General features: G+C 38.7%; 1 protein-coding gene across 2 annotated transcripts in view; it reads left to right on the top strand.

The window, feature by feature from the left end:
• The window catches only part of MED23 (mediator complex subunit 23), a 57,823-nt gene that overhangs the window by 24,504 nt on the left and 5,990 nt on the right, over positions 1–27,329 (top strand). For both annotated transcript variants that reach the window (XM_090039174.1, XM_090039182.1), the window contains 15 exons: positions 4,354–4,554; positions 5,575–5,718; positions 7,875–8,020; positions 9,172–9,417; positions 9,610–9,752; positions 10,710–10,884; positions 13,170–13,333; positions 14,243–14,367; positions 14,839–15,044; positions 17,461–17,641; positions 18,979–19,149; positions 21,235–21,451; positions 22,652–22,888; positions 24,785–24,950; positions 25,449–25,521. In XM_090039174.1, the coding sequence (XP_089895300.1) occupies positions 4,354–4,554; positions 5,575–5,718; positions 7,875–8,020; positions 9,172–9,417; positions 9,610–9,752; positions 10,710–10,884; positions 13,170–13,333; positions 14,243–14,367; positions 14,839–15,044; positions 17,461–17,641; positions 18,979–19,149; positions 21,235–21,451; positions 22,652–22,888; positions 24,785–24,950; positions 25,449–25,521 (2,595 nt within the window). The remainder of the gene's footprint in view (positions 1–4,353; positions 4,555–5,574; positions 5,719–7,874; positions 8,021–9,171; positions 9,418–9,609; positions 9,753–10,709; positions 10,885–13,169; positions 13,334–14,242; positions 14,368–14,838; positions 15,045–17,460; positions 17,642–18,978; positions 19,150–21,234; positions 21,452–22,651; positions 22,889–24,784; positions 24,951–25,448; positions 25,522–27,329) is intronic.

Genomic DNA, 27,329 nt, shown 5'->3' with positions numbered 1-27,329 from the left:
TTTAGCTTTGATTTTAACTATGTGTAGATTTATATTAGAAATATATTTAGTTTGAAAATGTTCTGAGTTGCTTTTAAAGGACAAATTCTACTGTTTTCCATTCAGCTGTTGCAGAGGGAATCCATCAAGGCAAAGTTGTTATACAAACTCCTTATACAGTTTTACACACCTTGCATCTAAAGTTGTCAGATTTATTTTTCGGGGGAAGAAATCTGTTATGGATACTTCTTGCATGTGACCTTTAATGAAAAAGCACTTTGTAACTATTAATTGGTCTCTCTCAATGTAAGAGTTTTCGGTATTCTAGTATTGCAGAATTTGGTATGGGAAACTACCATGTCTTTTCTATTCCTGTTAAAGCCTGATAGTCTTGTAGGAAATATAATTTGGTCCAGTTTCTTGTTTGTCATCTCTGTTGGCACATTACTAATAATCAGGATTACATCGTCCCAATATCAGTTTAATTTTACACAGTTTTACAGAATGTATATCATAACCTGTTGTTGAAAAATTACTAGTTATTTTGAATTATTTAATTTTTAGAAACCCAAGTTGAGGTCCCTCTCTAGGGGGCTCATTTAAGAAAATGCTGAATAGTTATCGTCTGAAAATCTGACCCTGTATATCCTGTCTCAAGCTGACCACCAACAATAAAAAGTCAATTCTTGCAAATCTTGTCCTATTTCTTTACTTTCCTTGTTACAGATTAAATTATATTTTAGCTTTATTTAAAGCATTTCCTTTTTAACTTACAAACTGAGTTCAGAATTTGGTGTTCTGCAATTTCCTTGATGGCATCCCAGGCCCTTAAAAGAGTGCTGGTATAACCAAGCTCATGTTAAACTGTGGTTTGTGTAGGCTAAGGGAAGAGGAATTGAGTTACATTGTTTTAATAATGTTGAATAACATTGTTGTCTATGTTAATGAATTGGGACCTTAAACACTTTACTACTCATGAAGTCTTTGCTGTTCACCTTTCAAGTTAGCAGCAGTGGTATAAAGGTTAAGGCTGAAAATGTTCTTTTACACTACTTTCCATAGTGGATTTATACAGTTTCATTCTTGTCAGATCCACCTACCAGTTTGTTTGAGCAAGGCTGTATGGTTTTTTCCCCTTTGCACCATTGTGGAATTGGACTGAAGGCATCAAGTTAAAGGAATGATTTAATGTGGTATTCAACAGTTTACTTTTTTTCCCCCTCTTCTTATTGTCTGTCTGAGCCCAGAAATATGGGTTTCCTAGTAATTCACAGCATGAATTGGCAAAGAGTATGGATCTTCTGGTGTTTTAGTGTTAAATGATTTTCTTTGAAATCTTATTTCTGTTTGAAAGGTTGTATGTCAGAAATGTCTTGTGCATGGGGCTGTTGCTCTTGAAGAAAATGCCAAAATGCAATTAAACTTTGTAGAAACAGAACCACTCTCAATACAGGTTGTCACTTTAACAAGCTAATTGTCAGCCTTTGGACAAACACTTTTGAAAAAGGAGAGAAAATTATAATAGTTTTATCATATCTAAATAAAGTATCGCTTAGCTACTTTATCAGTATTTAAATGTTTAAGATTATGAGTCTATTATCAAAGATTACCTATTTTCCCTATTTGACCCATTGACAAAGGCATTATTTTTTTTAGTGGTTCACATTTTTTTTGTTTTCGGTTAAAAAACAAAAACAAAAAAACAAAGTCAACATTAAATGGTTGTGGTAGCTAGCCCACAATAATTTTCTTCCTATATGTTCATGGCTTAATTGAATTTCAAGTGTAAACCCTATTCTTTGAGCATTTAAAATCTTTTTTTCACATAAAACTCAAAATATCAGAATGGAAATCAATGCATTTAACCAAATTTTAAAACTTTCCATTATAATACCTTTAAAAGAATACATTTTAGAGGTAAAATTTTAATGGTTTGAGATGTTCTTTTATCTACATATAAGTAAAATAACTTTTTAAAGAAAAAATATAGACAAATTATTAATTCTTATTTGTGGCATTTTTGAGGCACTAGACCATGACACTATTTTGCCTATATTGTAATTTGCATTTCACACCTCATACATTTATGCAATGGAGTAGCCTATATGGTATGTGTGCCCTTAATAAAACATGTCCCTTGTGAATTTTTACGGCCCAGTTTTGCTCATTTGGGTATTGAAGGACAAGGTTCTATTTTCCCCCTCCACTTCAAGCCTGTATATACTGAGCATTTAAATACCGGAAGACTGCTAAGGCTGATGAGCTGTATTTAACAAACATTATTGTATTATCCTTGAAAATTATTCTTAAAACAATATTAATAGAGGATAAAATTAGCGGTCTTATCTTTAAGTTTCCTGAGTCTTAAGTTAGTCCCAGCCTTAATAGTCTTAAAATAGGAAAATATATATTTACTGAAACTTGTTTGATAATTATATTTACATGGGGATTTAACTACTATTGGGTCAATTTTATTTTAAAGAACATAAAAACTTATAAGTGGCAAATTTCTACTGGAAATTCTGGCTTTCTTTTCTGCAGTAATATTTTCTTGTTGTATTCCATAAATAATTTTATTCTAAATTAATGTAGCCTAACATTGTTAGGCTGTTGGATGTTAACCTACTGCATATGAAACTAGTGAATTTCAAGCCCTGTACACAGTAGTTTTGCATGCCAGTTTATGAAATAGTCAGTAGTGTTGTCTGTTGCACCCTGCTCTGCTTTATAATTAGTTGCGTTTGGGGAAAAAAAAGTATTCTCAATTGGTGGTGTTAATATTGCTCTTTGTAAACCTGTAATGTGGTTGATCCGTGACCATGGCATTGTGTATCTGAAAGAGAAGGTGAAACAGTAATTGACGCTTCCCGTTTTAGTTAGAAGTTTGTGTGTAAGCATGCTTCAAGAAAGTGCAGCTAGACTTGTAGCTTTCTGCAGTTCTGAGCTGGAAAAGAGCATGTAAAAGAGGGGATGCTGTTCATTATATTTTGTCAAGTTTTCCCATTCTTGCATTTTATTCTTAATTTGAAGAAAGAATCCCTTTTTCATGGCAAAAGACTATCATCGGCTAAGGTTAGAACAAGCATCTCCTTTCAGCAATTTTCTTTCCCTTCTTTTTTATTAAAAAGTTTTTTAGGTTGACTGGCTAGCAAGTCAAAGAACTCTTTTAAGGGAGTCCTGACATGTGCTATGAGTATTTGGGTAAAATTTATAAACCGTTCTTAAAAAAAAAAAAAATTTTTTTAAAAGCCTTTTTTGCCTCTAGAAAGGGACGTCACATTTTCATGATTAGTGTTTAAGCAGCTCAGTTCCTTTTCTTTCTTATTATTAAAGTAATACTTTTTTCTTAAGGCTGTATTATGTTACAGGCACCAGATATTTAAAAAATGAAATGTAACTGTTTATGAACAGGATTTTGCACACGGCACAAATCAATCTTGGAGATTTCCACAGTGCTAACACTGTCTGCAGCATGTCAGATTTCAGTTTTGATATTTTTGGGTTTTGTGTGTTTTTTTTTTTTAAGCCCTTTTCAAGTAACACTTAGGATTTAGTATATAATGTAGCTGTACAAAAGCAGAGTATACCAGGTCCCTGCACCAAGGAAGATACTGTACAAATAATGCACAAAATTTAGTTGGAGTTATTGCTAAAAAAAATTAAAGCCCCAAACTTGATGTAGGGCTGCTACTAATAAGTATGAATATAAACGCATATATATTATATTCTATACTTGGTCATTGTTAAAAGACACCATGGTGGAGGTATATTTTAAGAAGAGATTTATGTATTTGTCTAGCACATCATGGGGGTCTTCTGCAGTCTATGCAATGTGCTCATTATCATGGTATATGAATGATTCAGCATGTACTACACAGAACTTGCCAGATTACTTTTTGGACATCTCTAATACTGTTGCATTGCAGTCCGTGCTTCATCATTAGTGTGGGCACACATCACGTCTAAAGTAGTCTTTCTGAATATTTGTATGGGTTTTGAAATATGCCCTTTGTTTCTAGCAGGTAGTGTTTTCTGTTTATTGACAAAGACCCATATTTACAACACCTGAGCTTTGCGAGTCCCTGTTAGCGCTGTGAATACATGCCAGAGACGTAATATTCTATACTGAATTGATATATATTTGGGGGAAGGGAACAAGTAAATATTTATAATGTGGTAGAATGTAAAAATCATCATTTGTGACCTGTAACATAGTGCAGCTTTAATACACTGGCTTATCCTTTAACTTCTTAAGTTCAGACTTCATTTCATGCTTCCCAGCCTCCTGTCTATATACTGTACTGAAATTGTTACTGTATGTCTGAAGTTGACTGCAAGGCTTTTGGAATACTGTATCTGATCTCTGCCTTACAGCACAAACAGCGCTGCCCTGTTCTGGAGGACCAGTTGGTGGATCTCGTGGTGTATGCAATGGAGCGTTCAGAGACAGAGGAGAAGTTTGATGATGGAGGAACCAGCCAGCTGTTGTGGCAGCACCTCTCCAGCCAGCTTATTTTCTTTGTGCTCTTTCAGTTTGCAAGCTTTCCTCATATGGTCCTGTCACTCCATCAGAAGGTACAGTGTTGTCTGTGGCACACTTGTTTGGTAAGGCATTATAAAAAGAATCGTCTGTGAAGAACGAGACTTATCACAATACTCTAGTAGAGATTAAATAGCATGCTGCATTTTCTTGTATACAGCATCCTCTGAAATAAGATCCACACCTTGTTTTGAAAGGCAGAATGAAGAATAAGAAGTTTTTCCTTGTGATAGGTAACTGAGTAGCAGCAGCTAGAGAACCAAGTCTACTTACTCATTGTTCTGTTCCCTGTGAATTGTGCGCAAATATACTCCAGCTTTTGCCCAGCAAAAATGGTGCCATATTTAAAGCCACGGTTTTTGCCTCTCCACCGATCAGTGGGGAGTGGCGAGCAGCATGGCCCCTCCACCAATCAGTGGGGTTTGGAATGTGGGGGAACCTGCAAAATTAAATGATCCACTGCACCCCCCACTTCTGTCACAGATTTGGGAGGTCCCTACTTAAAATACACATCCCTGTTTCTAGTAGTTGGCTTTCGGTTCTTTTCCTTCTTTTTTTAGGTTACAGCAGATAAAAATAATTTTGTTTCAGGTTCAGTCTTTCTCTTCATGGTATTATATTACATAGTTCTTAGTTGCATGCAACCGGAATGTAAAGATAGTAATTTTTTTCATCTTAAATGCTTGGTTATACTTTAATTTAGTAGGATGTCATGTAGTCAAACGTAATATAAAATAATTACAAAAATCAACTAATTTTTAACCCATAAAGCTTGAGAGGAATAAAAATGTATGTAGCTGTCAGTAGCAGCCACAGTCCTTTCAGTTAAGACCTGTATGTTCAAGTTCTCAAAAGGCTCTGGAAATGCAAGCTCAGTATTTCTCCAAGCAAAGTGTTCTGTTCATGTTCCCCCAGTAAATTGTGGATAGTTGAACTATTTAAATGTATTGTTTCATATACAAATAAATCATAATACTTGTTGTTCTGTAGTTTTTCCTTCGCATATAATATTTATCTTTCTCTCTCTCTCTCTTTCTCTCTCGCTCTTTATGCAGTTGGCAGGACGTGGTCTTATTAAAGGAAGAGACCATCTGATGTGGGTGCTACTGCAATTCATCTCTGGCAGCATTCAGAAAAATGCATTGGCTGATTTCCTCCCAGTTATGAAGCTTTTTGATCTCCTTTACCCTGAAAAAGATGTGAGTCTTCAATACAACATGAAAAATTTGAATAATAATTGAATGCTATTTAATGTAATGTAATTATATCTAGCTCTTAAAGTAGCATCAAGCTAAATAATAGAAGGCGTAATTGCAGAAAAATAGTTTAAATTACTGAAGCTTTAAAATTGTGTTAGATTTACCTAGTGACCAATTTTGTCAGTCTGTGTTTCATCTGTTCTCAGCTTATTCCAGGGCACATGATATTTGCTTAAGCAAACATGCCATTATCAGTTCCATCACCATCCTCTGGTAAGGAGTTCTAATAACCACCTACAGCTTTCCTGAGATAGTACACTATCCTGGTATAATTTAAATTGGTTCATTGAAGTAGAATAAGTTCCACATTTATACAGGTGCTCTGTGTCTGAGCCCTGTGACAGCATGCTTCAAGTATATATTCTGGAGAATGCAGCCTTTGCCTCCATTTAAGAAAGAGTTCTTGTCTCTGAATAGCGAAGACAACTTTCCAAGCATGAAAATAAGATAAGCTGATCCACCGTAGTCCTTTTGGCGAGCTATGGATATAAGTGATTGGAAACTGGTCTGTACCCATAACAGAACAGAAGTCGGCACACACAGACTGATTTAAAAATGGCAGAACCTGGTCTGAGATTTACCCCCACTGCCAAAAGGGCAAATATGTGTTCTGTTTGCTACTGATCTAAACTATGCTGCTTACAGAAAACCACATAACCTAGATAAATTTTACCTCAGGCTTTTTGAATGTCTATACCTGCCCTCTGAATTTGTAATGAAAACTTAAAATGAAATGTGGCATCTTTTCATCTTAATTGGTATGTTGCTACCCTTAAGCCCAGTGGTGATATTATGACAAACCAAACCATGATTCAGGACGCTAGCATGAAAGGGGAGAGGAGACACCTTATCTATTTTTGTGTAATTGTGCAACAATTGTGCAACAGTTTAAATATGTAATTTGCCTACCTTCATAGCCCAAGTTGCACACACATATATTATGAATAATACCTCCCTTGATTGCAGCATAGAATATCTTAATGTGGCTTCCACTTCTGTGTTGCAGTCCTTTCTTTTTTTTGGTAAGGCAAATTGAATAATTTATTCCATGTCTTTGTGGAGTTCTGGAGGGTGAGTGAGGGTCGTTTTCTCATTTGTTTGTTTTTAAATCATTATATTTTTTTCCTGGAGCTCCCAAAACTTTTTCCTAAGCATGATATATTATTAAGACATTGAAAACAGAAAACATTTCACTGGAAAAGTGGTTCCTAAACCAGGATGTACCACAAAAAATAATTTCTATGTTCTGAGCGGCACTGCTTTTCTGCACAGCCTTCTCACCCTGAAATGCCCATTATCAGAGGTAGGGGGACTCATGCATTTGTACAGTTCTTAAATATTTGGATGCTTGACTTCCATTGCCAGATGTGAGAGAAATACTCAAACATGTGCACACATCACATGCCCTGCACCCTGCATCCTCCTTGAAAAGACTTTGCTCACTACAGGCTTATAGACTGGCTTTTTGGAGGGAGTCAGGACTCACCTGAAAACTTACTGTATGTTTCTCTTTGTCCTTGGGTTTTCTGGGTGCATCTGAGTATAAAAGCAGCCAAAATTCTACTCTGTTGATTTTTAAATTTAGTTTAAGTCAGTTGATCAGTTTGTATATTTTATTTCTTTCTGAACGTTTAACCTTTAGGTAGATGCAAAGGCATTTTTTCCCTCAGAGCTATTAATGGAAGTTTATATTAGCACTATAGTGAACCAATATCCAATTATATTTTCTTTTTCTTTTCTTTTCTTTTTTTTCCCCTTTGGATTAACCCTTTCATTATTGGGGCTTGGTATAAAGTGAGCTATCCTTAACTAATGCCTTGTATAAATCAGAGGTTGAATATGAAAGCATTTGTTTTACTACAATATGTATTTAATGTTCTTGTAAATATAGATATTTATCTGCAGTTTAGATATTTAGGTTCCATGAATGGTAAATAATCACCAAGTTGTCCTGAGCTTCACGGACTTCAGAGCAAGATGTGCAGAGATGCACAGCTGGGTTTTTTTTCCTCTTAGATTTGCAAGCAACTATCAGCAAATGTTAGTTCTTTAATGAAAAGATACACATTACAGCAGTAACTGTTTTCTTTCCTTAGTGTATTCCTGTACCGGATATTAACAAACCCCAGTCAACTCATGCCTTTGCAATGACCTGTATCTGGATACATCTGAACCGAAAGGCTCATAGTGACAACTCCAAATTGCAGATTCCAATTCCTCATTCTCTTAAACTGCACCATGAGTAAGTTGGGTGCTTTTGTTCTGCTTGTGGATTTTTTAATCCAGTATTGCTGCTTATTATATTGGCTTACATGGGCAACCCCCAAAAAAGAGAACACAAGTAGATAATTGTAAATTGTTGTGATACGATACAATACTATTTTTTTCAGTTACTAACAAGCTAATGGAGTCAGTACAGTAATTCTTTGATTGCATATTAAAGGACCAGTGTCGGGTAGTAAAAGACTTAAGGTTTCATAGTTGGTGGGGTCGGAAGGGACCTGAGCAAATCATCAACTCCGACCCCCTGCCATGGGCAGGAAAGGATGCTGGGGTCAAATGACCCCAGCAAGGTGTCTATCTAGCCTCCTTTTGAAGACCCCAGGGTAGGAGCGAGCACCACTTCCCTAGCCATCCTGACTGAAGTAGCGCCTCCTGATATCTAGCCTGAATCTGCTCTCCGTCAGCTTATGGCCATTATTCCTTGTTACTCCCAGTAGTGTTCGGGGGAACAGGGACTCTCCCATTGCCTGCTGGTCTCCCTTGGCCAGTTTATACGCAGCCACCAGATCCCCTTCTCTTGTGGAGGCTGAACAGGTTCAGGTCCCGTAGCCTCTCCTCATACCGTCTGCCCTGCTGCCCCCAGGTGGTTTAAAAAAACAAATCCAATACACTTTTATGATTTATCTTAAGGAGAAATGTTTCATATTTGAGTTTAAATGATCTGTTTTCTTTACAACCCAAGCATTGCTCTTATAATATTGATTGAGCACTAAGAAGTGAAATTGACTAGTCAGTTTCCATTTCCTTAATTTTACCTTTTGAAATTAATCTTTGTTATCAGTAAATAAAGAATAACACATTAGATTTGGTTTTTCACTTCAGATTTTTTTTTAAGTGTTAGTTGTAAAGAGACGAGGGGTTAGTGATTTTTAGTGTGACGTATCATTTTAACAATTTTTTCTCTAATCCAGTCTTCTGAAACTGTCCTGTGAATTGCCAAAAGTACAAAGGCTACTCACCTATTATATATCATAATGACTGCTAATGAAAAAGCCTAGATATGTTGCAGTAAGGTTAAACTAGGATTAGTTTAGTCTTATCTCTTCAGTATATTCATATGCTTACTTTTTGTCTTTTCCATTCAATGTTTACTTTGTCTTGGATATGCAGATTTTTGCAACAGAGTCTAAGGAATAAAAGTTTACAGATGAGTGACTACAAGATTGCATTATTATGTAATGCATATTCAACCAATTCAGAATGCTTCACTTTGCCAATGGGAGTTCTGGTAGAAACTATTTATGGAAATGGCAACATGAGGATACCTCTTCCAGGAACTAATTGCATGGCATCAGGATCTATCACTCCATTGCCAATGAATCTCTTAGATTCACTTACAGTTCATGCAAAAATGAGGTATGGTCTGGCTGTTAAATGCAAGCAGCTTGCTTGTTTTACCAGTGAATCTTAGGCTGTCTATAGTAATATCAAAAGAAAAGCTTATCTGTTTGGTCTGCTTCATAAAGTTCTCTGTAGAAGTTTGACAGACTTATTCAACTAACTTCTTCAATTTTAAGATTGTAACTAATAAAACTTTTTTTTCCCCAGCCTTATTCACAGCATAGCTACCAGGGTGATTAAACTGGCACATGCAAAATCTAGTCTGGCCTTGGCACCAGCACTTGTGGAAACTTACAGTCGCTTATTGGTTTACATGGAAATAGAATCCTTGGGCATCAAAGGCTTTATCAGTAAGAACTTTTTAGCATTATCACTTAATGAATAATTGTTTTACCTTTTAGAGTGGCATTTAGAAGCTATAGTAAAGATCAGATCCCAACTACCCGCATGCAGAAAAAAATGGTTTGTGCCTCGAGAGGGTTACTTGTAATCCCAGGACTCTAGTACAGGTTTCTCTTGCTTTATGCTGTACATGCGTTCCTGGAAAACGGCGCATAACTCAAATTTGCATAAAGGGAACCCACTTTACAATGTAACAAATACGGATATGTTCCTTGACTGTAATGACCCCCAGACCCATTTCTACTACTTTTACAATACAATTTTGGTACTCAGCAACAGCAAACAGTACACACAAGCACAGGGCACTTATCATAATAAGGGTGGCAACTACAGAAATACATGTTGCAGACAACAAGCGAAGAGCACAGATCCACACAGGAGACTGTATTTTGATGTGTGTCACTCTCACAATGCATGACACAAAGCAGCTGACTGCAGGCTTCCACCATACCGATCACATAAGAGTGAATTTACCTCACATATAATAATAGTTCTAGTATGAAAAGGGTCATCACATAAGAGCAAATTTGCGTATACAGAACCTGCATAAAGTGAGGGAACTCTGTAATCTGATTTATGCACACAGGCGTATGGTTTTCGTGCACAGATGCTTTAATTACACATATTTGATCAAGCTCAAGTGCCATGTAACAGTATTCTTAGTTTCACTCATTCAAATACTTTGACCACTGTATTTATTTAGTCAAAAGAAAATATTACTCGTATGTTGGAAGAAAAATAATCTACACTTTAGAGATGGTATTTTTACGTGTCCTTTTGTTAGGACTGATTGGTTCTCACAGGAAAAAAATGTGGATTGCAGCTAAATATAACTTGAATAAGGGTGCATATATTTCCAAGTGATCTCACAGGAGAATGCTTTCCAAATTGTCTTCTCTTATCAGGCCAGCTTTTGCCAACTGTGTTTAAGTCTCATGCTTGGGGAATCTTGCACACTTTATTAGAGATGTTCAGCTACCGTATGCATCACATCCAGCCTCATTACAGAGTGCAGCTGCTGAGCCAACTTCATTCCTTGGCTGCAGTGCCACAGACCAGTCAAAACCAGCTTCACCTCTGGTGAGTGAGTGAACTTTGCAAACATTCTTTCATTAACGATATATAAAGTCCTGTAAGACTTTTACATTCTTACATATGGACAAAACATGATGCTTCATCCTGTAAAGAAGTTAGTGTGAACTAACCATCCTACAGCAAGAACTTTAGGAGTAGCCCAAATATTGGGTTAAATTTATTAACATCTATTTTGTTAATAAAGCCAAACACAAGGAAGGGTGAGAAGCTGTTGAATATGTACAGAATATAGACTTTATTGTAGAGCAGGTTTGGGGAGGCCTCTGTTCATACTTCACTATCGGACTTCTCGTTTTCAGGATCACAACTTTGTTCCTAGCAAGAAAGTCCTTCTAGCTACAGTCAGACCTTAGCCCAAAATCATTGTAGGTGCTTGTTGATGACCCATTTCTGTTAATAGTGTAGGGAACAAGTGAAAGCAATAATGTGTGTTTTATTTCCAGACTTTGCCCCTTCGTGTTGTGCGAATTTTATTTTTTCTCTTGAAACTGGATTATAAAATCTGAGCAAAGATCTGTCACTGTTGTCTGTTAAAAACCACATCTAATTAAAGCCATTGGACAGTACCAGGAAGGGCCGTACACTGCTTCAGACTAGCTAATGAGATAATCATTTCGAATTGGCTCAGTGGAAGCTAATACAGCCTAATTGAAAAGGAGTATTTTATTCCCCCATTTCCAGATATTTTACATTCGAATAGTATAGTCAGTCTGTCATACCACAAATGGAAAAAAAAAAAGGAAGAGTTGGCTTTGCAGTTTTCTGAGCCCTGGTTATGTCTGAACAATGACCAGTTTTGGGCCAAGATTTTCTAAAGCAATGTGTGATTTTTTTTTTTCCGTAGTGTTGGACAGATCTTAAAAGGGTTTCCTCTTCAGAGGGTGTGCACTCAGCATTTTTTTTAAATCCCCAAGTTGACACCCTTATAACCCTTTTCTTTTCAAGTTTTGCTATAACTACTTATAAAGAAACGAGCAGTTTTTTTCTATAATTAAAAACTTGTTTTCAATAAGGGCATTGGCAAAAGTCCCTGTTGAGAATAGTTCTGGTCACCAGTGTTCAAAAAAGTTATTTAAACTGGAATAGATTCAAGGGAGGCCACTGAGAGGGTTATGGAACTGGAGATCTTTTCTTATGAAAGAAAATGAAAGGATCTTGAGTTAATTTAACATAAAATTGTGATTTGACGGGGGGTATGATTACTTTTTACAAAGACATTTGTGAGGGAAGTATTGGAAAGGGGGAAGTTATAATTAGACTAAAAAACAACACCAGCATAAAATCAAGTGGCTTCAAACTGGCTATGGACACTAGCTATGGGATATTAGAAAAATATTTCTAACTTTCAGAGAAGTGAAGTTTTGGAATGGTCTTCCAACCAAACAATGGGCAAAGAACCTAAATCACTAAACTTAACGTGTTTATGGAAGACCTTGTAAGATAGGATAAGCAACTTATGGTTCAACAGTCGTATGATGTGTGGAGTTGCACATTTGGAATTCCCATGTCAGGGTACAGAGGTGACTCTTGTAGTGTGGTACATGTCTGGTAATTCCAGTTCTTTTCATTACTTTTTCTGGTCACCTGTTGAAGCCAGGAAGAATTTTTTTTTTCTTTTCATTAATGCTACCAGATTCCAAGAAGAGTAGGAGTTCCTTCCTCCAAGCCATTCAGATGGTGGCCATAGCTAAGCCTGGGGCTGTTGACTTACATGCATAGATGCTCCTATTGATACTGGGAAAACGAGAAGTTCCTGGTTACAGGATTTTGGTCTTCTGGTTAGGATCAGACTGAAAGCCAATTTTGGATCGGGAAGGAATATTTCCCCGAGATCAGATTGACATAAACCAGGTGCTGTTGCCTTTCTCTGTTATATGGAGGGCACAGTCCTTTTCTTAGGCTATTCTGAGCTTATATTAACCAAATACTTCCTTATAATTATCTATGTCCTCGTCAACCCTGCTTTTGATGTATGGTGACCTATATGCTGTTTTGGGTATTGTGTCTTCCATGCAAAGGTTAGAAATGATGATTTTGGGGAATCCTTGGATAAATGATTGCCCATGAATACCGGGGACTGAATCAGTTGCTCAGGAAGTCTCTTCCAATTCTGTGTTACTAAATAAGTATGTGCATATTATATGAAGTTAAAAAAATAACAAAAAACAAGACTACTACTTTGTTTCTGTTATAGTGTTGGTATTTCTTCCCCTAATGAAACTATAACCATTTCTCTCTCTGTCTCTATTTCTTTCTTTTTTTATTTCAAGTGTTGAAAGCACTGCTCTAAGACTAATCACTGCCTTGGGCAGCTCTGAAGTCCAACCACAATTTACACGTTTCCTTAGTGACCCTAAAACAGTTCTTTCAGCAGAGTCAGAAGAACTCAACAGGGCTCTGATCTTGACTCTAGCAAGAGCAACACATGTAACAGGTAACAGTGAACTTTTCAGAAATGTTGTAATTTATTTCAGAGCTGTCCAACTTCTAAGTGGCTGAAGGTCTCTCACCAGTGGGGTCTGTAGAATCTTGCTTAAGAGCATGTTAAGCAGACACTTCCCTGGTATGGTTTAGCCAAGGGTGATCCTGCCTTGATCAGACTAAATAATCTTTTGAGGCCCCTTCCAACCCCACTTCCTACCTTTTTCTATGAAAAGCCTTTTTCTTTCTTGTTGTTTTTACATTTGAAATTCATATCTAGCCCAGAGACTACCTAGAGAACTGGTACGATTTCAATATCACAAAAATCAAGAGAGCACAGACTTGAATGAGAGAGGATTTGGGGCATATATTCTAAGGCTTTTTATTCCTTTTTTTTACAGTATTAATGTTGAATTAACACTAGGTTTTTGTATTGGTTAAGCTGAAGTATTCCATGAGGTAATGCTCCACTAGCCATTCTGTTCTAAAATATGATTCTTTATGAATAACATGCTATACTCTTGGTTTATTGTTTCTCCAATGATTTTTTGCATTAAGTATGTTCAGTTTACAGGCAAGATAATGTCTGTCAGCAAATTAAGTCTAAATTTTAAAATCAAGTTGAATTATTTCTAGCTCCTTCATCAACCATTGTAGTCATTTATCTGGAATGGAAGTGTTCTAAATTTCTTAATTTGTCTTGACTGCTAAATTCAGCCCACCTCTCCATAAATATTCTGGCTCTACAGAGCCATACAGGAATTTAAAAAAAGATGCATAGAAAGAAAAATAAAGCAGTTGAGTTCTCAAAGGCTTGACTCACGTCATAAAAGAAGCATTAATAGAAGTGTCAGTCATATGGGAGAAGTCTAATTTTGCCAGCCCTTTTTGTTGGCTTAATATTTTGTGTATATCTGTTTAGACTTTTTCACAGGTTCTGATTCAATTCAGGGAACTTGGTGCAAGGACATATTGCAGACTATCATGAGTTTCACTCCCCATAATTGGGCTTCACACACACTAAGCTGTTTTCCAGCTCCGCTGCAGGTAATTGTTTCTAACCAGGTCTTGTTCTAATTAGAATCGCGGAGAAAGGCACCTTTTCCACCCGATCATTGTTGTCCTCTTTGTAATCGATGTATTTTTTCCCCAGCCTTGACTCTCGTAAGTTCAGGTTCAAATTCAAAAGGCAACATGAGTGCATCATTAGCACTGGGTCAAAATCATCCCTAGATAATTTAGAATCAAATACTAGGTTGCTGAGTGCTGCTAATAAATTGGAAACAGCGTTTTCACTCTTGTCGAGAATATAGCCATCATGATGGAAGGACAGCTTTGTTTCTACTTGCCTCTCTTTAGTAAGAGAGGTTGGAATTTTATGAAAGGTGCTTTTGTTAAGGTGGAATGGCCTAAAATTGTACATTTCTCTTCAAATAGAGATTTTAGTTGGGGATTTATGTGGGAAGAGGGAACATTCTTTTCTGCCTTGTTAGCTGATTGCAATTTATTTTATTTCAGGCATTCTTTAAACAGAATAATGTACCCCAAGAAAGCCGTTTTAACTTGAAAAAGAACGTGGAAGAGGAATACCGAAAGTGGAAGTCTATGACCAATGAGAATGACATAATCACCCACTTTTCCATGCAGGGTTCTCCTCCTCTGTTTCTCTGCCTTCTGTGGAAAATGCTTTTAGAGACTGATCACATTAATCAGATTGGTTATAGGTGAGCTTTTAAAGACTAACTGTATTTTTTACAAAACTTGTCATAACTCTAGAACAGTGGGCTTTCATCCTTACTGGGGCTACAGCTCTTTTACACTGTTTCATAGATTTTAACGCAAACTTCTTTGCATTTTTTTCATAAACTACCAAGTAATGGCTTTTGAGACATTGCTAGATGCATTTACTGTACCGTAAGGATTGTATGATGCCTAATATTGATGACAGATGCGGGCTGATGGTGTTTTTGTATGTAAATTTCATAGAGAGACTCTTCTCCGGAAAAGGGAATGTTGCAAATGAGGAGTTGAGCTGTGTTTTGATCAGCTACAGAATCATCCTTATGAGGAGCTTCTATTCTACACGCTCACTGTTCAGTCTTTACTAATACAAATGTTAACATAAGTTATATTTCTGTACTACTGTAAAGCAACCCTCTGAGAATTTTAACAAGGTGATAGTTTTATGATTATTCTACTCTCACTTCAAGCTTTAGAGACTCTCTCCAACTTCTCCACATCCTTTCTGTAGTGGAGAGCTCAAAACTAGACACAGTACTCCAGACCAGTGCAGAATAGAAGGAAATAATTACTTCCTTCAATCTGCTAGCAGTGCTCCTACTAATGCTGCCCAGTATGCCATTGGCCCTCTTGGCAACAAGGATACACTTTTGGCTCATATCTAGCTTACTGTCCACCGTAACCCCCAGGGCCTTTTCTTCAGAGCTGCCGCTTAGCCAGTTAGTCCCAAAGCTGTATGGGATTGTTCCATCCTAAGTGCAGGACTTTGCACTTGTCCTTGTTGAACCTCATGAGATTCCTGTTGGTCCAATCCTCCAATTTGTCTTTGTTACTCTGAATCCTAGCCCTATTCTCCAGCGTATCTACTATAACCCCCAGCTGGTGTCATTCACAAACTTGCTTATGGTGTAATCTATCCCATCTTCCAGATTGTTAATGAATATATAGAACAAAACTGGCCCCTGGGACAATTCACTTGATACTAACTGCCAACTAGACATTGGGTTATTGAGCCCGATGCTGCAGCCAGTTTTCTATCCACCTTGAAGTCTGTTCATCCAGCCTGTATTTCCTTAGCTTACCTGCAAGAATGTAGGAAACCATATCAAAAACCTTGCTAAAATCAAGGTACACCACATCTACTAGTTTCCCTGGATCCACAGAGCCAGTCATCTCCTCATAGAAGGCATTCAGGTTGGTCAATCATGACTTGTGCTTGGTGAATCCATGCTAACCGCTCCTTATCAATTTCTTCTCCAAATGTTTAAAAATGGATTCTTTGAGGACCTGCTCCATGTTTTTTCTGTGTTCTGAGGTGAGGCTGTCTGGTCTGTAGTTCCCTGGATTCTCCTTCTTCCCTTTCTTAAACTGAGCACTGGATTTGGCCTTTTACAGATGTCTGGGACCTCCCCGATCACCACGGGTTTTCAAAAAAAGTGGCCAACAGCTATGTAATTACATTGGCCAACTCCCTCGGTACCCTCAGGTGCATCGCATCTGGCCCCATGGACTTGTAATACCTGCACAACTAGAATGTTATGATATCTGTCCTACTGAAACATAATTCTACAAGAGCAATGTGTATAGATTCATGGTGTTATGCCCAGATGCTATCAATGAAGCCAAAAATGGTTTATTTTGACTTCTGACTAGCAATCTATGGTATCCTTAGATCAGGAGTAAGCAACCCCTGGCATGGGTGCCAGAGCATGGCACGCAAAGGCATTTTTCTTGGTGTGCATGCCTTGCGGCAGATGGCAGGGAAGGGGCTGTGGCTATTAGGGCTGTGCAAAATTTTGGCAACCATTTCGTTTTGGAGGTGTTTCGGGCTATTTTGGCACCCGGAGCACCAAATCCGAATCAAAACAGAAAGCTCAGAAACATCTCCAAAATGAAACAGGCTTCCAAAATGGCTCGGAAAATTTTGATATATTGAAGCTGGGCTTGCAGGGAAACAGCTGTACACTGCTGTCCTGCTGCACAACTTGGATTCATAGGGCACAGAGATCCGTGGCGGGGGTCTCCTCACCGCCGCTGCCCACCCTGCACGGACCCTGCAGTGCAGGGCTGCACAGAGCGGGCAGCAGCAGCAAGGAGACCCCAGTGCAGATTTCTGCTCCCTGCAGAGCTAGGTCGTGCAGCAAGGCAGTGCTGGTCCCTGCTGCACAACCTGGCTCCACAGGGAGCAGAGATCCAGGGTAGCATGGGGTGGGCAGCAGCAGAGAGGGGACCTTGGCACAGATCTCTGCTCCCTACAGAGCCAGCTTGCGTGGCAGGGCAGTGCAGTTTGTGTACAAAAACTTAAACAGAATCCTGCAAAATATACAGCTAACAAGAAGCATACGTTTTGCCATGTGAATGTTGTGGTAACTGGATCATTTCCTTCCCTCTATTTTCTAGAGTTTTAGAGAGAATCGGGGCCAGAGCTCTGGTTGCTCATGTCAGAACATTTGCAGATTTCTTGGTGTATGAGTTCTCCACGTCAGCAGGAGGCCAGCAGCTCAACAAATGTATTGAAATTCTCAATGATATGGTGTGGAAATACAATATTGTTACACTGGACAGACTGATACTGTGCTTAGTAAGTATGACCTCTACAAGGCGAAGTTTGAGAAATGTATTTATCCTGAAGTTGGCTCCTGTCTTCTGATCCAGTTCAATTCACTTATGAAAATGAATTGATTTTAATAATTACTAATCCAGTAATCAAGTACAGCTGTAAAAATACCGGAACTGCTATTTCTTTGGTGGGAGAAGAGTAGGAATGTCACAAAAATATTCTCTGTGGTAAGAAACTCTACCTTTTATCAGCTATATAATGTCCTCCTATGCACTGTCATTGTTAACTCTAGCATAAAAAATGTTGTTATATGGCCTTCTAGTTGTGCAGTAACCCTTGAAAAGTGCAGAATAGAAGCAAATAAATGGAAAATGTTGTGCCTTTTGCAAAATGTTTGTTGCAGGGAAGTTAAAATTTTGCCCACTGTATCCAGAAAATATGTACAAGTGGTTGCATGCTTTGTCTGCTTAACTTACCATACTAATTAATTTTAAAATCTCTCTCTTCCTGACGTAGATCTGGTTGAATTAAAGTTAGATATTTAAGAAAATGCCCAGGATATACATGTCAAAACCTGATTGCAGTGTTTGTGGTTCCACAAGGCTTCATCACTAAAATGACTATTATTTGAAACGAGAGCATCCTTCTTGATACTACCACTGCAAGTATGGGGTAGGAGTCAGAAAAGGGATTTTGCAACAGCAGTGAATCTGAGATTGGTGGTGAATGCCTATCACTGAGAACTTGGGAGAATTTCTCTGCAACAATAGTTCTCAGCTCTTTTTTATAGACCATTGGATGGACTCAAGCCACCCCTCAAAAAACGCCAGCTCTCAGTTTTAATTCTTTTTCTGTTGCAGAAAAATAATATTAGTGTTTTTGCTGTAAAAAACTCAGAAAGACCACAACTATGGATTTCTATTTGAAATCTCGGGGTTTATTTTGTGAATCATGCTTGTAAACCTAATAGTGTTAATACTGTGTGGCACCCCACAACGCCCTTGAAGGACTCTCAAATCCCAGTGTGCCGTGGCATCCTGGTTGAGAATCACTGCTCTATAAGTAAGTGAGGGTAAGCTATGGAGATTTGTCACTACAGAGGATGATACCTAAACATTCAGATTCTTTTTTCCATTCTGTGTTTGCGCATGCAAAATACCATTGTAAGGATTATCAGCCCAGCACAGACATCTGGACTACAAATTTGTCTGTAAAGTACACAGAAGTTGGCTGGCCAGTGTTTAATTGTACTGAACAGGTTGTCTTAGTTACCATTTTTCATTGTTGTGTAATTCAGTGTGGTTTGTTTGTTTGTTTGTTCCTGTGGTTTTTTTTGTTGTTGCTTTTTTTTGTTAAAGGCTATGCGGAGTCATGAAGGCAATGAAGCCCAGGTCTGTTACTTCATAATTCAGTTACTTTTACTCAAGCCTAATGATTTCAGAAACAGAGTGAGTGATTTTGTGAAGGAGAACTCTCCAGAGCACTGGCTGCAGAATGACTGGCATACTAAACATATGAGTTACCACAAGGTACTGAAAATGGTAGTCTTCTAGACTGATGCTTTACTGTGAAGTTGAGATTGCCCAAACAGTCCTATATTTTGTGAACCATATTTGTATTTATTTGTGTAAGACTTGTTCAGCTATTTGGGGTTTCTGCTAGGGCTGTGCGAAGCTTCGGTCCCTGATTCGATTCAGGGCCAAATCTCTGAATCCAAATCGAACCAGGAGATCCTTTAATCTCTCCGAATCGAATCGGAACTCTCTGAATCAGTCTGGAAAGATTTAGAAAGATTCAGACATAGACAGCTGTAAATGTTTTTTCTACATACCTCAAGATAGCATACGGCTTGTGAATGCTGCAATGCTGGGGCGCATCCCACAGAAGCACGGGGGCGCTCCCCATTGTGCTTAGCAGCAGACCTGAAAGTGGACCAGAAGCAGCAGACCTGGAAGTGGGTCTGACAGAGTGCAGTGAAGACCCCTCCGGCTCGGCGACTGGTGCCTCCTGGGGTCCTCCCACAGCCGATCGCTGAGCAGAGGGAGGGTTTGCTACTGAGCAGGTGGAGGGCCCCCTGCACTCCTGTGGGACGCTCTATGTGCCTGAGCATTGCAGTGTTCACAAACCACACCTGGTACCTCAAAGTATGTAGAAAAAACTTTTAAAGCTGTGTCTAGAGCCAAATCGCTGATTCTCTGAATCCACGTCAGATCTTCAGATTTGGATTCAGCCAAATCAAATCGGGTACAGTGATCCGAATCAACTAATTGAGTCACTGTCCCTGATTTCGGGCCGAATCTGAATCTAATAAGGTCTGCTTCACACACCCCTAGTTTCTGCTTCAATAACCTTGGAAGATGCACTTGATGTTAGGAATGTTAGAATATAATGGGTTAATGCAAAAACATTCTATGTTTACAGAATAGAATAAAGACAGCATGCATGTAGCACTGAAGTTCAAGTCAGAAAGTACAAGTACTCCTTCCCCCTACCCCACCCTGGTGTTTGAGGATGGGGAAAATGTATTTTCTCTGGGTTTTCATTTCATTTTACTGTTAGTAGGAAGAAACTACACACCTAGTAGGGGGACCTGTAGGATGTTAGTGCTGGCCAAAATATGGTGGTTTTCTGGATAAAGCGAGTGAAGTGTGATATATGGAGTTAATAAGGTGTGATATATGGAGTGTTATGTCTAAATCATTGGTGCTCAATCTTTTGATGCCACAGGCCAGATGAGCATCGCAGGGCCAGTCACCGGGCTAGATCAGGTCATGGCCTGGCACTGCCCCTTCCCTGCCCTGTGGTATTGGGTATGGGTTGCCTGGCACTGCCCCTCCCACATGCCAGGATTAGGTTCTGCAGACTTGACATTGCCCCCTCCCACCTCCTGCATGCTGGGCTTGGGTCCCAGGCACCCAGCACCTCCCTCACCTGGCTCTGCGTGCTGGGAGCAGCACCCCCCCCAATCAAACGTACAGGGCCTGGGGCTCCCCATGGCCCAGACATTGTCATTTTTCAGTAGAATCTCATTGTTCATTTATATTACATCTGTCAAAGGTGGCTTTTTCTCCATTCCTTTTCCCAAGAAGAAACTGCAAAATTCTAAAATTTCATTTGTCACGTGATGCAACATGTTTCACAAGCTACTAGGGGAAAGTACAATGTAAAAAAGAGCCAATTTTCTCCTTGATCTCTCTTGTGAGTCCTTGACAAGAAGGGTAAATCAACAAAATTATATTGAAGTCTACTGTCTGTCAAGGTTCTTTTTTAAAGATTTCTTTATAACTTCCTGCACCAGCTTTAGTGAATCTGGCTCTGAAACAATATCTCTTTTGTCATAAACTAATATTTCTTAGAAAAATATTGAATTTCATTATTTTTATCTGCTACAAATAAAATTCATAATCCACCCTTCCCCAAAAAATGAAATTAGTAAAAACTTCTATTGAATTTTTTTCTTTCTGTTTACACTGGTAATAAGTCTAATTACTAGGCAGAATCTTGCAGAATAGTTTACAACATAACCTCAAGAGATTTTTTTAGTAATTTAAGTACAGAGTGTTTTCAGGATACCTGATTAAAATATATAATTTTTTTTTTAATTCTTTTTGCAGAAATATCCTGAAAAGCTGTATTTTGAAGGCTTGGCAGAGCAAGTGAATCCTCCTGTCCAGATTCAGCCCCAATACCTACCAATCTACTTTGGAAATGTGTGCCTTCGCTTCTTGCCAGTATTTGACATTGTAATCCACCGATTTCTAGAATTGCTTCCAGTGTCCAAATCATTGGAGACATTACTGGATCATCTGGGAGGCTTGTACAAATTCCATGGTAAGCTCTTCTTGAACATGTACTCCTTGTTTGCTATATATTCACTGCAGTTTCTCTATTGTACTGCATTATGAGTAAAACTGTTTAAACTGAAAAGTGGTCCATGCCAAACAGAACTCTGCTTTACCAAAAGAAACTTGGTGGTCGCCTTTTGTTTAGCTGTTGTATAGGCTCTGAGAAAATAAATCTTGCACAAACCAGCTTGCTTTGTTCATCATATCCTTTCTCAGTAGTTTAAGAGTTTTAATTTGATTTTAACATGATTTTATAACTTAGTGCAACACAAACCACTTTGCATAATGTTTAGTTACAATCATGCTACTACTGTTCCTGTGTTGTTTTTTTATAACTTCTCAAGATCTCTCTGTGAGATACTATTGAATGCTATGTGTGTACAGAGATTTTATATAACTGAGATTCTATAAATCACTTCAGCAATATCAGAAAAACTCCAATAGCTAAAAATGTTTGTTTTGACTGACTTGGTGCAGATGCATGAAAAAAGAGCAAAGACTTGAAAATGGTAGTACTGTACAGTAAAAGTAATGATGAGTCAGTTACTTTTAGCATTTATCATTTTTAATGTTAGATGACTAGGACTTAAGCATTGCATCATCTCTGATTCCCCTATAAGTTTACCACTGTAAATATAAAGAAGTACTAGCATATAGTACTTCTGGCCAGCCTGGAGAGAGTTCAGAGGAAGGCCATCTGCTTCATGAGAGGGCAGCAGGACAGGCCCTATGAGGAGAGACTGAGGGACCTGAACCTGTTCAGCCTCAGCAAGAGGAGGCTGAGGGGGGACCTGGTGGCTGCCTACAAACTTATCAGGGGAGATCATCAGCAAATAGGAAGAACCCTTTTCTCCCCAGCACCACCTGGGGTGGTGAGGAACAATGGTAATAAGCTGATGGAGAACAGGTTTAGGTTAGAGATCAGAAGGCAATATTTTACAGTTATGGTGTCCAGAATCTAGAACCAACTCCCTGATTGGGAAGTGGTCCTCATCCCTACCTTAGGCAAATTCAAGAGGAGGTTGGATGATCACCCGTCTGGGGTCTTGTGAATCCAGCATTCATTCCTGCCTGTGGCAGGGGGGTCAGGCTAGATGATCTGATCAGGTCCCTCCTGACCCTAGCTACTATGAAACTATATAAATATAAATGCATGCTAGCATATATTTCTGTTTTTTCTTGGCAGACCGCCCAGTGACCTACCTGTACAACACTCTTCATTATTATGAGATGCATCTCAGAGAGCGAACAAACCTCAAACGAAAGCTTGTTCATGCTATTATTGGTTCTCTTAAAGATAATCGGCCACAAGGCTGGTGTCTAAGTGACATTTATCTCAAGTGTGCTATGAATGCACAAGAAGATAATCCATGGATTCCTGATGACACTTATTACTGCAAACTGATTGGAAGATTAGTAGACAATATCCTTTCTTTAATTTGCAGTAAGGAAAGTTATCAAGATGTGAGATTTCACTACAGCTGCAGTTCAACCAGAATATTAGGATCAATGAAATTGATTATACAATTGATTTTTAAATATATATAATTACATTTTTTTAATAAAACAATTGTATTTCAAGTAAATATGGATATAGTGGTACGGCCGTAATTAGTGAATTGTAACTAATGAACTATATAAAATTATAACTAATGAACTATATAAAAAATCAAGTATATTATGTGTGCTGTGTAGAAGTTGTAAAGAAAGTCAGGCCACTGAACTCAGAAAGTTAAAGTACAAGCAGCCGCAGTCAGAACTAGTTGAAGGAATAAACTAGGTTTTGCCAACTATAGTCTCTTCTAGACTTGCAGAAAAATATTTCCTTTGTTTCAGTGTATTGATTTTAGTTCAGTTCAAAAACTTAGTTCTTTCAAAGTTGAGAAACTGATTGGAAGATGGAAAATCATTAACAGTTGTTATTCTTTTCCAATGTACAAATAAAATAGGGGTGAGAAGCTGAGTTCTAAAATCCTGAATGATATGGTGACTAGAAACAACTACTTCAATTTACTGACTACGGATACCTGATTTATCAGGCAACATTAAGTTGACATGCAAAATACTGATTTTTCTATGTTGCTAATTGAATTTCAGTTTCTATCCAAAAGCAGCTTACTCAAATTACAAATAGAAAACTGGTTATCTTGTAAATAAAGTCACCAACAATTTTCTAGCATACTAATATTAGAATTAAGAATCCAAATAAATGGGTATTACTTTGTTTACTCAGTTAAACAGTTATCTTGGATAGATAAAAGTACCAAATTTAGTATAATTGGCGTATTTACTTAATGATTACAAAACAGAAAATCAGCTTCTCATTTGGAAAAGAAATAAGATAAAAATGTATTGCTTAAATGAAGATTTCTTGGTTGCTGATATTGATTCATGGTTAAATTGATTATTTAAATTATTTTTGACTGATTTAAATCATCCTTTTGGCCGTGGATACATTAGTCACTTTCACGCTGGTATCCTCCCTCTCCCTGCTATTTCCTCTCCTCTGCTAATCTGTCTCACTGTGGTTGATATGAGCCCCTAATGAAAGGAATCCCAAACTATATAAACTCTGGGCTTATACACATAGCAGTAATCTGATATCAAAAGCTGCAATGCCCTATGTGTAACAAACTAACCAAAATACCTAGTTGTTGTTGGTCAGAAAGACATGTAATCTCTAGTGACAAATTAGCTAGTCACTTGCATGTGTTTCTGAAAGGTGAATCTTTCTTGCCCAGAAAGTAATAATGCAAAATGTTTAAATTCACCAGTATGCTCTAGTATAGATCATTCATAATGTAGACATTTTCTAAATATTTTATATGAACAAAATCTGGAGAAAATAGTATAAATAGACTCCGATTGTTTGGCCTAAGTAGGAAGGATCTTCCTTTTAGGAAAATACTTCCTGTTGTAGCCATTTATTACTAAAAAATGCTTCTCAGTAACTGGATATTGTCCATATGACCCTGTGACGGACGGTGGTCCTTAGTTGTGTTCAGTAGTGTTCTGTATGTATGTGTGCATGATTTTATATATGTGTGTGTATATATATGTGTGTGTGTGTGTGTGTGTGTGTGTGTGTATATATATATATATGTGTGTGTGTGTGTGTGTGTGTGTGTATATATGTGTGTGTGTGTGTGTGTGTGTGTGTGTGTGTGTGTGTGTGTATATATATATATATATAAGTGTTTGTCAAACACTTTGTTTTGTAATGCATGTAATTTGTTAACATTAAAAATATCTATGTGAAACTTCATTAACAATTTTATCAGTTTCCACATGAAAATTTGTTTTCCTTAATTATCACCACCCATGGCTGGTAAGTCACCCGGCCCATTTCCAAACTGTGACTGGAGATTTAATGAGTTCCCTAACCCAGCTGCCCATGCTCTCCATGTTACCTGTGTTGAACTCATGGCATTGACTGTTCCAGGGAAGGATGTGGGAAGCGCACTTCTAAATGTTGTGTTAAAAAGGTATGTTGAATGTGCAGAATGAAAACCTGAGCAGTACATACAGATTGCTAGCCCATTCTTTAAACTTTCTATTAAGGTTCCTTTTAATATCATTATCTTTGGGAGGCAAGAGGTACTTGTAATGGAAATCACTGTGAGAACCAAGACTAAAAAACTACGTGCTTTCAACCCCTGTGCCTGTATAGACTTGTGTGCCACAGTAACCATCCATATAATGGCCCTATGGAGTAGATGAAGGGAATATTTTATGTCAGTCAGGGTGGCTTGTTCGGTTTGTGAAGAAGCCTTGCCATAACAGGATCTTTGAGAACCTAGTTGAGAAAGGAAGGGGAGAAACCTTCCAGCTCCCTCTCCTCAGTGCTGCAGACATGACGTTAGATTTGTTTCTTGGATCTCCAGGTATAGACCAGTACTTCTAGGTTAGAATTCAGCATGAGATGTTTTTGACTTTTCGGTAAATATGCTGGAACATGTATGTGTTTTATTTTTCACTTCTAGTCAGCCTTTGGTGCCAAGAGAAAATATCACAGCTTGGATGAATGCTATTGGACTGATTATCACAGCCTTACCAGTGAGTCCATATGTATTTTAAATTATAATGAACGAAGAAGTGAATTCATTCTTCTGTGAAAGGTTTTATAGATGGTTAGTGCTCTGAGAGTATCTTCTAAGGATTGGTGTGCCTGCAGTGTCTTTCTGTTAAACCTGCAATAGTTCTAAGAACCAATATAAAGTTTGTAAAGTAGAGGTGCACCAATACGTCGGTCAGATATTGGATTAGTACTGATTAGTACTGATATAAAGAAAATTGACTGACTATATCGGAATTCGGTCTGATGTGGCCGATCATTTGACGGATAAATGCTTGTGTGCGCACACAGCCGCAGCGCAGCACACAGGCAGCGAGGAGCAAAATGCAGCTGGTAAGTGTGTTGTGGTGGACGGGGAAGGGGCGTGGGGGGACAGATCAGCGCCCCCATGGTGAGGGAGGGTTTGGGGCAGGGCCTAGGGTAGGCACTGCCCAGCCCGGGCGGGGCACTGGATGGAGCCTCTGCTTGTTTGGGGGGTGCAGGGACTGGGAGCAGCTCCCACTGCTTTGCATGCCCTGGGAGGACACAGGGATGTGGGGCATTTGCCCCTAGATCTGTGTAGGGCAGGCTGCAGCTGGAGCCAGGGGCCACACCAGGCTCTTCCCAGCCGGGGCAGGTGTGGGGGGGCTAGCCCGTGTTGCACTCAGAGCAGGTGGTGGTGCTGGGAGTGGGGCTCCATAGCTCCTCCATAGTCCCTCTTGCAGCACTAGTGCAGCCCCTAGCCTGCAGCTGCAGCACCCTGCCCTGCACAGATCCAGGGGCACAAGTCCCCCCCCGGGGTGTCCTGGGGTGCACGCGGGAGCGGGAGCTGCTCTCCCTCCCGAGATGAGCCATGGCTCCATCCCCTGCCCCATCCTGGCTAGGCAGCACCTATCCCAGGCCCTGCCTCACTCCCTCCTTCACCACTGGGGCATTTATCTTCCCCACCCCCCACGCCCCTTCCCTCCCCTTCCACCACAACAGACTTAGCAGCTGGAAACAGCCTATCAGAAATTGGATCAGTATTGGCCAATATTCCTTATAAATCGGCTATCAGTGCACCCCTATTGTAAAGCATCTTTGATCCTTCAGCATCTGACAAATCCACCCTTGGATTTTTCCAGGACAGAGGAGGAAAGGGAACCCTGATGTTTTTTTACAGACTTGTCTCCTCAGCACCTAGGGATGAAGTCATTTCTATATAGTAAATACAAAAATATGCCTAGTTCAATATTAAGTTTGAGGGGTTGATCCATGAAATCAGAAGTCCCCCAAGATAAGGTTTCTGTTGCAACATTAACTCTTCTTCAGCAGTGTAGCGACACAGCCCCCCCGGGGCCCAGAGACAATGGCAACATCCAGTTTCCTGCATGCTGCTGGTGTAATCATGATTGCATTGCTGCCAGTGGCAGCCACTTTTTCACACCCACAAATTTGTTGTCACCCTGCCCTAGTTAGTTGCTGCTCCTCTTTTTTACATCTTGTATCCTTTGACAGAATAGCTTAAATAGTCCAAAGGAAATTTAGCATTTAATAAGGAAAACAAGAAGAGAAAAATATATGCAATGTGAGTTAACATTTCAGAAGAAACTTTTGTTAATGTACTGATACAGTATCGATTTATGGTAATCTTCACTGTATGAATATTTTAAGTTGTATTTCTCATTTTCCCAACTTTTCCCCACCTAACCCCTTTCCATCTGCCCCATTAAAGTAATTCCCCCAGTCGCTTGAGACCATAATTGGCTTCTTGTTTCCCCACTGAAAAAAAAAAACTTTTTAACTGAATCTACAAAACCCTTCATGCTTT

This window comes from Crocodylus siamensis, chromosome 1, assembly GCF_052110815.1.
Source record: "Crocodylus siamensis isolate JL-2025a chromosome 1, ASM5211081v1, whole genome shotgun sequence".
In the NCBI taxonomy this organism is placed as follows: Eukaryota; Metazoa; Chordata; order Crocodylia; family Crocodylidae; genus Crocodylus; species Crocodylus siamensis.
Note: the sequence above shows the minus strand (reverse complement) of the source record. Positions and strands in the feature narration are given on the sequence as shown.